Here is an 11,856-nt window from a genome sequence, read left to right as displayed (position 1 = left end):
CATACTTTTGACTGTATTATGTACATTCCGGGGAAACCAGCTAACTGAGAAAGAAATGTACGTGTGACTTAATGGAAGCAGATCTAAATGGAAGTTTCAGCTGCTTGCAAAGGTGCAAGGTAAAAAGGTGCAAGGTTTAAGCAAAAAAAAAAAAAAAAAATGGATCAAAAAAACATTCATGAATGAAAACTTCAGAGTTTTGACCTTACAAATGAATGAGTTGCATTTTCCCCCCACTTATTTACACAACAGCGTTTACATTTAGGGGGCCCGAAATTGTAAAAACTAGCAAAACCAGTTTTGAGAACAATACTTTTTACATCTCTGTGTAAAGTACAAAGATGCAAACTTTTGAAACTGATTGTGTATTGTATTCAGTCTGCAGGCATTAACCAGAATCTAAAAATAAAACAGCATACTCCACAAAAAAGTGCAAGAGACTGTGAGGTCGGTTGTTGACAAAAGGCTCCATTTTATTTCTGTTATAGCAGAGTCCTTGTTGCTCAGTGTCTCTCTCTCTCTTTCACAGCGGCTGATGTATCCACATCGAAGAGCATCTAAAAAATCTGTCCTTGAAATAGAAGATAAAACCTCTCAGCTTTAACCAGAGGCTCCACATGAGCCATTTAAAAATACACAGAAAATTAATACCATGAGCTGTAATAATGGACTGTAGTTTTCACTCTTGCTGACCTTACAGTTATCTCTACCACAGCATACTATTAGTACAACGGTATTAACTGCTCTCAGCTCTTGACACAGAGAAGAGGCCAGATACCTGAGATGGCCGACTGAAAAAGAAAAAAAAAAAAGAGAGAGAAAAGGACAGAAGCTTTAAGAGAGAATGAGTGGAAACGACCATTTGTGCTAAGGTCATACGTAACTTAAAAGACAAAAGACACTGCGGAAGTGCTAATGATTTGTGGAAACTGACTGGTAGTTATAAACCATTAAATGATTCTTCATTTACCCTGATAAATGAAGGGTAAAGTTGCAATCAGACACATTCTCCCCAATTCAGAAATACTCCAACATGCACACGTTGAATCCAACAACCGTAAGGCAGAGGTTCCGTTTTTTATGGAAAGAAATACAAGAAAAATGCCTCTCGATTCGTTGAGTTCATTTGTAATAGTTTCTTCTCTTATTCTCCTTTCTGTCCTCCCATGTCTTCTCAGAGGAGTCCTTATGACTGATGGGAGCTCAAATGATGACGAGAGGCTGAAACTCCAGCGCAGGAGAGGTTAACACCTAGCGGGCAGAGCCATGTAAAATCAAGACGGTGACCAGAAGAGAAACTGGTCCTGACAGATAGGATCACCAGAGCCGGTGCTGGTGAAGATTTCGACTGAGGACGGAGCGAACATCTGAGGTAAACCTAGAAATGAGAATGAAAGTGCTGTGAAGTTAGTTTACTAAAACAGCAACATAAAACAAACAAAATAAAAATCCCAAAACTTGTCTGTATAGTAATTTATTGCTTGCTTTATACTTACTAATTCTAAAATTCCTATTTTATAACAGTTTTAAGTTTAATTCAAATAAAATAAATATAATATTAACTACAATAAAATCTACCTGAAAAACATATTGACGCCTATCCAAGTTTTAAGAAAAACAAATAACTTGACTTCTAGTTGATCATTTGGTATCAGAAGTGGTTTATATGAAAGGCAAAGGCCTCTAGATTACGCTTATTTTACCAAAATAAAATGTGATCATGACTTGATTTTTAACTATTTATATAGGACAGTAAGGTCTGACTTTGCTAAGACAAAAGTCTTGTCACTTAACAGAAATAATGTACCGTACAGAATTTAAAGTCATGGTGCAGTGAAAAAAAAAATATATATATATAGTGTATGACTCCCATGAGCTTGTAGGACTGCATCCATACATCTCTGCAATGACTCAAATAACTTATTAAAGGCGTTCTTGCTGGACCCAGAGTTCAATAAGATTCTTTGGATTCATCTTCAGTGTCTCCTCTATTTTACCCCACACATGCTCAATAATGTTCATTTTTGGTGACTGGGCTGGCCAATCCTGGAGCACCTTGAACCTCTTTGCTTTTAGGAACTTTGAGGCTGAAGTATGAGGAGCACTCTTCTGCTGAAGAATCTGCCTTCTCCTGTGGTTTGTATTGTAATGGGCAGCACAACTGTCTTGATACCTCAGGCTGTTGATGTTGATGCCCCCAAACTGAATGTAACCTCAAACCATGATTTTTCCTTCATCAAACTTGACTGATTTCTATGAGAATCTTGGATCTATGTGGGTTTCAATAGGTCTTCTGCAGTATTTGTGATGATTGGGATGTAGATGTTTCATCTGAAAATTTTTTTTTCCTTCTGCCACTTTTTCAAATGATCAACTAGAAGTTATTATTTGCTGCACTTACAATTGGGATCGACAACAAGACTTTTGTCGAAAAGTGTACACCAAACAATATGTTATTTTCAAGTTCAATTCAATTCAATTTGTATAATCACAATAATTATTGTTACAAAGCAGCTTCAAAAAAGGTGCACATTATTCCATTACGATCAAAATAAGACGTGTTTACTATTTATGAAATAAGAATTTACTATTGGTGGCTGCTTTTGCACAATTGACTTCCATAACCTGATGGTGAATAAATACACAGTCTTCGTTTTTGTTTAATCCATGTAGTTCTGAGAGCTGAGATGCATATTTTGATTTTCTCAGACACATCAAGGTAAAGGTCATTCTCACACTCTTACACACACTTCAATTTGCAGTCATACTCCATATAAAATCCAGAAACTAAGCTTTTTTTTTTTTTTACACAGGCCTATGTATGGGTTAATGGTGCCAACTAATGATCAACAGTAAAAATTACAAACGTTACATTTTCCCAATAGGAAAACCACCATGCAAGATTATATGTGGTCATGGTTTTTTAATCAAAAGAGTGTGATTATAATGGAAGTCAATGAGGCAAAAACAGCCACAAACAGTAAACTAGAGAGAAAAAAATGAAAATCAATCAAAAACAATGCATCAAAAGCAATGTTGTTTCACATGTTCAAGACTTACAAAAGGTTAATAAAATCCAGTTCACAATTACTTTTTATACTGAAAACACATCATTTTGTGTATACTTTCCACCAAATCTGTGACTTCATTTATAAATTTGGCAATTTAAGAGTTCAAATCCTTAAATTTTTAGTAGTTTTGATCAGGACTGAGGTTGACGAACAGATTCAAGCAGAGGTAAAATAAAACTGATCTGATGCAGTTTTACAGTAGTTTACATTACAGTGGATGTTTTCATCCCAAACATTTGCCCAGAGTGTATTGTTGTTGTTGTTGTTGTTTTTTTTTAATTCAAAGGATTTCTCAAAATATGCATCTACATAGGATTTGTCACCATTCTGATAGCTGAAACACAGAAAAAGTTATGGCCAAAATGAGACTCAAAATCACCCTAGAGTGGATGAAAACATCCCCAACAGGACATAAGGGTTAAAAAGCTACTATGATCATAATTTTAGATGTTGCTCATACCTCAATGCGTCCAACATCGGGAGCAGGTTAAGAAGTGCCGTGTCACTTGGGTCACTGAACCAAGACTTTATAGGTATTGCATTGTCTGGGGATAAAATTATATATATTTTAAATTGCACACGGACAGAAACAAAACACCTTTACTATCAACTGTAGAAAATTAAAGTTGCCTGTTTAAAAAAAAAAATTGTACCTGGGTGACTTCGATAAGCTCCTGGTGAGTTATCCAAAATAACTATACTGGAGAGGTCACTGTGTACTACAGACAGATCTTTAATGTAGCTCCCTAGATCCAAAGTGCAGTGCTGCGAACGGCGGAAAAAAGAAAGATGAGTTCAGTAATAAAACAATTAGAAATTAAAAAGCTATTTCCCAGGCAAGATCGATTAACAAATGTCATGTTTTAAGATTATAAAATACAATTTAAAAGTATAAACGTGAGGCCGGCGGGTTTTACCTGTCTATAGTATCTTCTTTTGAGGATGCCTCTGTTGTTATCCAGCTTATCTGCTACGGCTGATCCATATATCTCCATGCTAGCTGTAAATACTACCAACTCATACCACTGACTAACCTGACAGTTGAAAACAAAAGAAAACAAAGACGTACTTATTAGAAAATTGGGGAGTTTTATCAAAAGTAATACTTGTGCACAATGCAAATGCAAGTCAAAACAATTAATAAATGATAGAACATGTTATTTGTTTGGTAATCTGCCAGAATGAGAGATCACTTACCACTTCTAAAAAGAAATCAACATGTGGCCTTTTATGGACAAAAAACCTGACTGGGTGTTTGTCTATTACCACCTGAACAAGAGAAAGAAAAAATGTAATCAAAAGTGAGTAAACAAAAAGTTGAAGAATGAACCATGAGCTTTAATCGGGACTGGGTGTGTCATTAAATTGAAATTGCAAACACAATTGAGCAAAGCTGTAACTGTCATGCACATATTGTCAGGGAAGCACAATTTGATTAGCAGTAAATGTCCTCCGAAGGCCAGAGGGCGCTCTCACATGGACACTCCAAATGCTTAGGAAATCCCCAAGGCATTGCATTATAAACAGAAGATTTGACTGCTTTCATTAATTCAGTGTGACTAATTAACACATGACTATAGAACCACCTCACAGAAGGATTTAATTGACACATTTGACTGAAATTACGGGGTGAGTTTGGAGTAAAACCATGGTAATATATATATGTGGTCATTTTATATGCAGCATTTACTAGACAGAGCTGTAGTTCATTAAAAAGCTACAAAAACAGCTGTCATCATCACAGATCGGCTATCTCGCAGTCATTATTGACAAAATAATTTAAATTAGATTTTAAAACGGATATTTGTGCAGTAAACTATGACTGTGTGGTAAACATGCTGGAGGTTTACGAGAACAAGCTTTACTGACAAAATGCACATTAAAGTTGAAGCCAATAGCCTTGTGGTTAGTGCGTTGACACATAGCATCAAGGTGCACACAGCGACCCGAGTTTGGTTCCCGGCTCGAGGTCCTTTGCCGATATTTCCCTATCTCGTCTCCCCACACTTTTCTGTCTGTAAAATCTCCAATGTCCTATACCAATAAAAGTGAAACCCCTAAAAATAATAATTATAAAATGCGCATTAAAAATTGCATTAGCTTTAATCCACAGGGTAGCCTATTTATATGGATACACCCAGGGCCTCCCGCCCTCCCTCAGCACCCACGCGTCCTCAGTTATATCCGCGCATAGTGCGCTGGAAAAGAGGTCCTCGACACCTTACTTCATTTTCATAACCGGTCACTTTCGTTTTCACATTGGGGTTGAGGGCGGCATGATCGTCCTCTGCCTAGAGCGGCAGTTCAGCTTGCTCCGGCCCTGGATACACCTTAATAAAACGGGACTGGTTGGTGATATTAACGTCCTGTTTGTGTCACATTAGTATATGTGAGGGGGCAAACTTTAAGATGGGTGGTAATCATAGTGGCCATTTTGAAGTCGGCCATCTTGGATCCAACTTTTGTTTTGTCAATAGGAAGAGGGTCATTTGACACATCAAACTTATTGGGAATTTCACAAGAAAACAATTGTGTGCTTGGTTTTAACGTAACTTTATTCTTTCATGAGTTATTTACAAGTTTCTGACCACTTATATAATGTGTTCAATGTGCTGCCCATTGTGTTGGATTGACAATGCAACCCTCTTCTCCCACTCTTCACACACTTATAGCAACACCGCAGGAGAAATGCCAACACAGGCTTCCAGTATCCGTAGTTTCAGGTGCTGCACATCTTGTATCTTAGGTAGGGCTTTTTCTTAACGTGCGCCTAAATTACGGAATGCATTACCCATAATTATTTGGAATGTCATTTCTTTGGATCGTTTTAAGAAACTTCAAGACACATCTTTTTGGCAAATCTTTTATTTTATTTGTTCTTTATTGTTTTAGCATTGTGGTGTGACCTCTGGCTTCTTACTGGGATTTAATGCAAAGCTCAATGCTTGTAATTCTCTGTATTTTTTATTTGTTATTGAATATCTTGTAGCGCTTTAAGTTTAAGAAAAGCATATGATAAACAATGTATTATTATTATTATTATTATTATTAATATTAATAAATGGACAGGACAGTAAAAGAACAGTGAAATAAAACATGCATTTGTCAAAAAGCAGTTATTAAAAATACCAATTAAACTTCTACATTCTATTGATGGAGCAGTGTGTTTGTACCTTGAGGATAAAGTCTGGTGGTGTTCCCGGCCTTACTGTGGGTCTAAGGACACCATCATGGTGAGAATGAATCAAAGTCTCATCCAGATCCAACACCAAGATCTTCCTCTTCACCGCATCTAAAGCAAACAGTCAAAACATTTATCAAAAACATAGCGAAGTGGTGAATCGACATCAAAAAATACAACATACTCTTTAAACAATGATCCGTCTCTCTAGTATTGAAATGTATTCTTAGCTTGATTCAAAATAGTAGCACACTATTAATACACTGTTAAAAGTGATTAGTTACTTAAAAAGTAGTGAGTATATATATGAATGGTTCAGATGCAAAAACATCTGTGCCATCTGAAATTTCCATCAAAGATTAACATTTTTCTCAGCCTCCTTTGTTAATGTTGAGATGTTTTACTATTAATACCAGGAAAAGGACTTTTTCTTTGCCACAAAAGTGATATTACCGAACATACACACAGAAGACTGATAAAAATACTCATTTTGGAGGAAAACTTCAGATGGCTTTCAGAGGTTTTTCCATCTAAACTCTTCATATATTGCCTTAAAACAACAAGTTGACTTAAAAAAAGCGAGTAAATGTGCTGCAACTTAGAACTATCAAGTAGACTTCATTTCTATAAATAAACAGTTATTTTCCTTAATTTTAAGGTGACAGGTTTACTCACTTTTTTCAAGCAAAGTCAATTCACTGCTTTAAAAGCAACGAGTTTACTCACTTCTCTTTAAAGCAATGTCGACTATTTACTTTTTGTGTGATGAACTTTGGTCACAAAGTCTTTTCCAACATAATATTTAATATTTTAAATAGTGCTTCCCAAAATCAGTTTAAGTATAACAATCTTTTAAAATAAAAACAATGTTTGTTGACAGTGATTGGTTTACAAAACATTTGGTGTCACAAATGACTTCAAATCAGTTTGCAACTTTCAGCCTTCAACTGTGTGGTTAGAAGTTCTCCTAGTGGACAGAACTGAAAATAACACATGAAAAAAAGAGACTGAACTTACTGAGTCTGTTTCTGGAAATGGGGGAGAGAGGTAATATGTCATAACGCACTGTTTGGTACTGGATTATCTGTAGAAGACAGAACAAATACAGTGTCAATGATGCATACAAGATTGCATTGTCATTTCTCCCAAAATACACACAGACTATATTAAGATCCTATATAGTTCAAGGGGGCAGTTCAATCCACTGTGGCGACCCCTGATTAATAAAAAGACTAAGCCAAAAAGAAAATGAATGAATGAATAGCTTTAGGACTTTTCATGATCAATTTCTTCATCTTTGAGCCCAAGTGCAAAACTCTGATGGAGGCATCATGTAGCAGAGAACTATATAGTCACCCACCCAGTTGGCCCCATACTGTCACGACTATTAATAAACCACCAAAACAGCTGTTCAAAGAAGTCAAAGTTAAAGACAAGTAGAAAAATCTGTGTACTTCTAGTACCTACATTTAGATTTTCAATGCAAACCTTTTTATGCATTTAAGATAAAACTTATAAATAAAAATCAGAAACTTTTGAAGTAGCACCGATACATTTGGAAACTCACAATAGGAAGGGCAGCAGAATTAGGAGCAATAAAACCACAACGGACTGTTTAATCAGGCTTAGTTTAACACTCAACAACACTTTTGTTGGTTCAGGTAGTTATATAAAACAACCCAAGGTCATGTTGAGTTGTTTTTCCAGAGAAGCCCCTTAGTTATATGGAAGCACTAATTTAAATGGTGCAAAAATTGTAGACTGTTTTAAAAACAGAAAATTGTAAGTATTTATAAGTATTATATTTGTTGTAAGAAAGTATTTTTTAGCAACACACACAACAATATTTGATGTAAATAAAAACAATGTACGGTAATTTAATGTCAACTAAACCAGAGGCTTCGGACAAATGAAAAATAAAAGGTAATGAAAGCTAAAAAATGTCATACTTTTTGTAAACTTATGAGATGGAGTTCAAAATGTCATTTTTCACCTGATATCTGGAGGTGGAGGGGGGTACTTTTAAATAAATGTGAGCATGATAATGATTTTATACCGAAATTAGTAAGTGTATTAGTACATTCCTTGTGTTTTATTTTCCTTTTCATGCTTTTGGATTTTAAAAAACGTTTCAAAGGTGCTGTATGGTTTATTTCCAGAGATATAGGGATATAAGTGTGGCTCCATGAATAAAATGTACAAAATTTCAGCGAAGAACTTGTAACACTGAAACTAAAAATATATATTGTTTACCTCTTTTGAAATAGAAAATAACCGAGCACCAAACAAAGTTATTTCTCCATTTCTATGACTTGCACGTTAATATCCTTTTTGACTCTTTTCAAATCATAAAACTTTTTTTTTGTCTTCGTTCTAATCTATAATTCAATATCAGATATACTGAAATATCAGTGTGTGTCACGTTTGGTCCACACCGTGTGTCACTTTACATATGGTTGATACTTATTTTTAAAAAAGGATACCTGAAGAATAAAAAAGAACACCGTGAAACTAGGAATACGGCTTGGTTTCCTCTATCAAAACAAGTGATAGTTTTGCTTCTGTGTCACAAACAAACATATAAGAAGGGTCCAGAGTTCAATGTAACGAGAACAATGACATACAGCATCATAAACACACAGGTTACAAAGGCCAAAAGTTTCACTAAACATTTCTAAAACATCACAAACTGCTAACTTATCATAAAAAAAAAATATACCAATCTTAAACACTCACATTTTCATAATACCAAGTTATTTATTACAGATGCTACACTGGCCTTTTAGCACTGAGGGTCTTAAAATGTGCATAATGGACAGCTTTGTAAATAGATTCTTGATTGACTAACAGCTCCCCAATCAACACAATAAAACGTGCTACTTTTAAGAAGTATTGCATGACATTTATCACTCATATACATCTAAATCAACGTCATTATGTGATTCAAACCCAGTTATTCGTATATTAATTGAAGACATGCACTGTCAAATGAAGTAAAACGACATTGTTTACAGATGACAGGAAGAAATATAGTGAAAACATGATCTCGCGTTCACCCAGACAGATGTTGATGTGCTGCTCACCGTTCGTAGATGCTTCCTGAGGATGTATAAAAAGAAACTCCATATTCTAGACGTCACTCCGAGGAAGGTGCGAATCCCCAGTAGACACTGACGAGTCTTCAACATGCTGACAGTCGATGATCGGCGCAATCATAGAAAACACTCTCACCATCCGCAGAGATGAAGAGAAGAGCCGAAGTGTGCGGCTATAGCTAATCGGGTCGGCTAACCACTTCCCGCCGCTTCTCTGTTTGTAAAGTAAAGCAAACGCCGCTGGGGAAACTACAGACAAGCAAAGGCTCTGTTGCACTTGGACCAGCCAGTGTCACAAAACTGCAAAAATGTCAAAGGTGTCAAAAGTGTGCAGCCACGCACACAAACAAACCTCTGCGATCACAGGCTAGCTGTACTTGTATTTCACTGGCAAGGCTGCTAGCTGTGGATCTGACGAGCTCTGCAACAAACGATCCCTCCTCGGATTGACGACCCTTGTGCTCGACGGTTTCTATGTTAATCTCAAGACCTCAGTCAATCGGCCAAGTGTGCAAAAAGTCCAATCGGACGCCATCAAATTCGTTTTAGTGCATGTCCGGGAGCAAACTGTGAGCCGCCATCGGTACTTTGGTTTCGTCACTTCCGAGAAACAACAAACGCGTCCTTAGTGAAGCGGGGCAAAGTCAGACTAGGACAGGGGGATTTAAATCAAATATAGTTTATGACAGATGACATTCGTTTACATCTTACCTAAGGCCGAGTCAATAGGACGAGCTATTAAAATAAAAGTTTAAAAGTTTTTTTAGCATATTGTATTGTTTTACAATAAAGACGTCATGTGACATGTCACATATCATGAAAAAAGCTTTTGAAAAAAATAGTGTAACTAAAGAAGATTGTACACAGCATTACCTGGTCAATAACATTTTATGCTTTGCAAAATTCTTAATTCATAAATGTAGGTTTTTTTTTAAACTTTTTGAAACCCTTCTATTTGATACTTTATTTATTATGGCTTAAACACTACTAAAGTAGCTACTTTTCAGTGTATTTTGTACCCTTATAGTCTCACAATGCAAGGTTTATATTTGTAAAAAAAAATTAATAATTTATTTTAATGTTATTTATTTCCTAACTTATTTTTATTTTTAATGTACAATTGTCTCTACCATACGTTGTTTTCCCGCCTGTATCTGCTGTTATAATTGTATTACGTCATGATTGTTTTATGTGTGTAAGGCCTACTTTGTTTATATAACTCTTTGAATAAGATTTGAATAAGCCATAAGCTTTTAAAAAATACCCATTATTTTTATTTTACTTTTAGCTGATGACTATTACATCAGGTACAATACTTCCGTAATATTACCCCAAAACAAATGCAGCAAATATTAAAATAAAATTAAATGTTATTATTTTAAGATATAAATAATTTAATTTGTAATTATTTATTTTAGCACCCCTGCCTTCCTTATTTTTAGTTTATTCATTCATTCATTTTCTTTTTCAGCATAGTCCCTTTATTAATCGGCAATACCTTTTCTAAAGATACATATTTGTCCCTGAAGCGTTCATAATGGTACCTCAAAGGTACTTTTTAGGTACATTTGGGCACTAAAATGCACCTTTTGAGGTACCACTGTGGAGTTTTTGGGTACAAACTGCCCCAGTGACAGCTCCTGTACCTTTATTTCTGAGAGTGCAGATGTACAGTACATCATTCATTAATTTTCTTTTCGGCTTAGTCCTTTTTATTAATCTGGGGTCGCCACAGCGGAATGAACCGCCAACTTATCCAGCATATTTTTTACACAGCGGATGCCCTTCCAGGGCTGCAACCCATCTCTGGAAAACATCCATACACATTCATTCACAATCATACACTACGGACAATTTAGCTGACCCAATTCACCTGTACCGCAAACCTATACGCGAACACAGAGAGAACATGCAAACTCCACACAGAAACCCCAACTGACCCAGCCGAGGCTTAAACCAGTGACCTTCTTACTGTGAGAAGACTATACTACCTACTGCGTCGCCACTAGTTTTAGTTTAAATGATCTTTATTTGAACTTAATTCCATTTTTGGTCAACTAGCCAGTCACTTTTATATATTCAGGCACTTTTATGCTGCATTATCATATGCTGATTTATGATATATATGTGTCATGTTTTACTGTTACTCTTTGTGTGCATGTTTCTTTCAGACATAAATTACTTTTCAAGTTAAGGCGAGTTGATTGTTGTTCTGCTGTAGGTGGACATGTAGTGGAATGAAATGTTGTGTCTTGCAGGACGTCTGTGCCGAAATGTACAAATAACAATAGAGTATAAGAAAAACAAAGAGCTATGCAACAGTAAACCATCTACCTATACTTATACCATAAATACTGTTCAATTTTTAATATTTTGTGTTCAACAGAAGACAGAATTAAGCTCATAAAGACCTAAAAAACACATGAGGGAGAATAATTTTGTTTTGTAATATATTGTTTTATTTAACATTTTTTATAAGATATGTAACAAAAACCGTACTTTAATAAAA

The 11,856-nt window shown here is 35.6% G+C and overlaps 1 protein-coding gene across 3 annotated transcripts; it reads right to left on the bottom strand.

Annotated features, from left to right (window-relative positions):
• Nucleotides 1-448: 448 nt before the first annotated feature.
• On the bottom strand, nt 449-9,987 carry ctdnep1a (CTD nuclear envelope phosphatase 1a). 3 transcript variants are annotated; one of them, XM_087251823.1, is made up of 9 exons: nt 9,700-9,987; nt 9,336-9,596; nt 7,270-7,336; nt 6,245-6,363; nt 4,269-4,340; nt 3,989-4,105; nt 3,725-3,836; nt 3,532-3,616; nt 449-1,378 (listed from the first exon to the last, which is right to left on the bottom strand). In XM_087251823.1, the coding sequence occupies exons 2-9, from the start codon at nt 9,438-9,440 to the stop codon at nt 1,318-1,320; spliced, it is 738 nt and encodes a 245-aa protein (XP_087107949.1). In that variant the 5' UTR covers nt 9,441-9,596; nt 9,700-9,987; the 3' UTR covers nt 449-1,317. The 3 variants fall into 3 exon arrangements, with proteins under 3 accessions (XP_087107949.1, XP_087107948.1, NP_001007310.1); XM_087251822.1 differs by having other exon boundaries at nt 9,336-9,561; NM_001007309.1 differs by having other exon boundaries at nt 9,336-9,936.
• Between the last annotated feature and the right edge of the window lie 1,869 nt (nt 9,988-11,856).

The sequence above is a fragment of the Danio rerio genome, chromosome 5 (assembly GCF_052040795.2).
Source record: "Danio rerio strain M-AB ecotype USA chromosome 5, GRCz13ab, whole genome shotgun sequence".
Classification (NCBI taxonomy): domain Eukaryota; kingdom Metazoa; phylum Chordata; class Actinopteri; order Cypriniformes; family Danionidae; genus Danio; species Danio rerio.
Note: the sequence above shows the minus strand (reverse complement) of the source record. Positions and strands in the feature narration are given on the sequence as shown.

Excerpts from the sequence above, each read along its gene's own strand:
- ctdnep1a (XM_087251823.1), bottom strand. The coding sequence starts at position 9,440 with ATGTTGAAGACTCGTCAGTGTCTACTGGGGATTCGCACCTTCCTCGGA. Across the intron at positions 4,341-6,244 it reads CACCAGACTTTATCCTCAAG|GTGGTAATAGACAAACACCC; the intron begins GTACAAACACAC and ends TCTCTTGTTCAG. Across the intron at positions 1,379-3,531 it reads CCGATGTTGGACGCATTGAG|GTTTACCTCAGATGTTCGCT; the intron begins GTATGAGCAACA and ends TCTCATTTCTAG.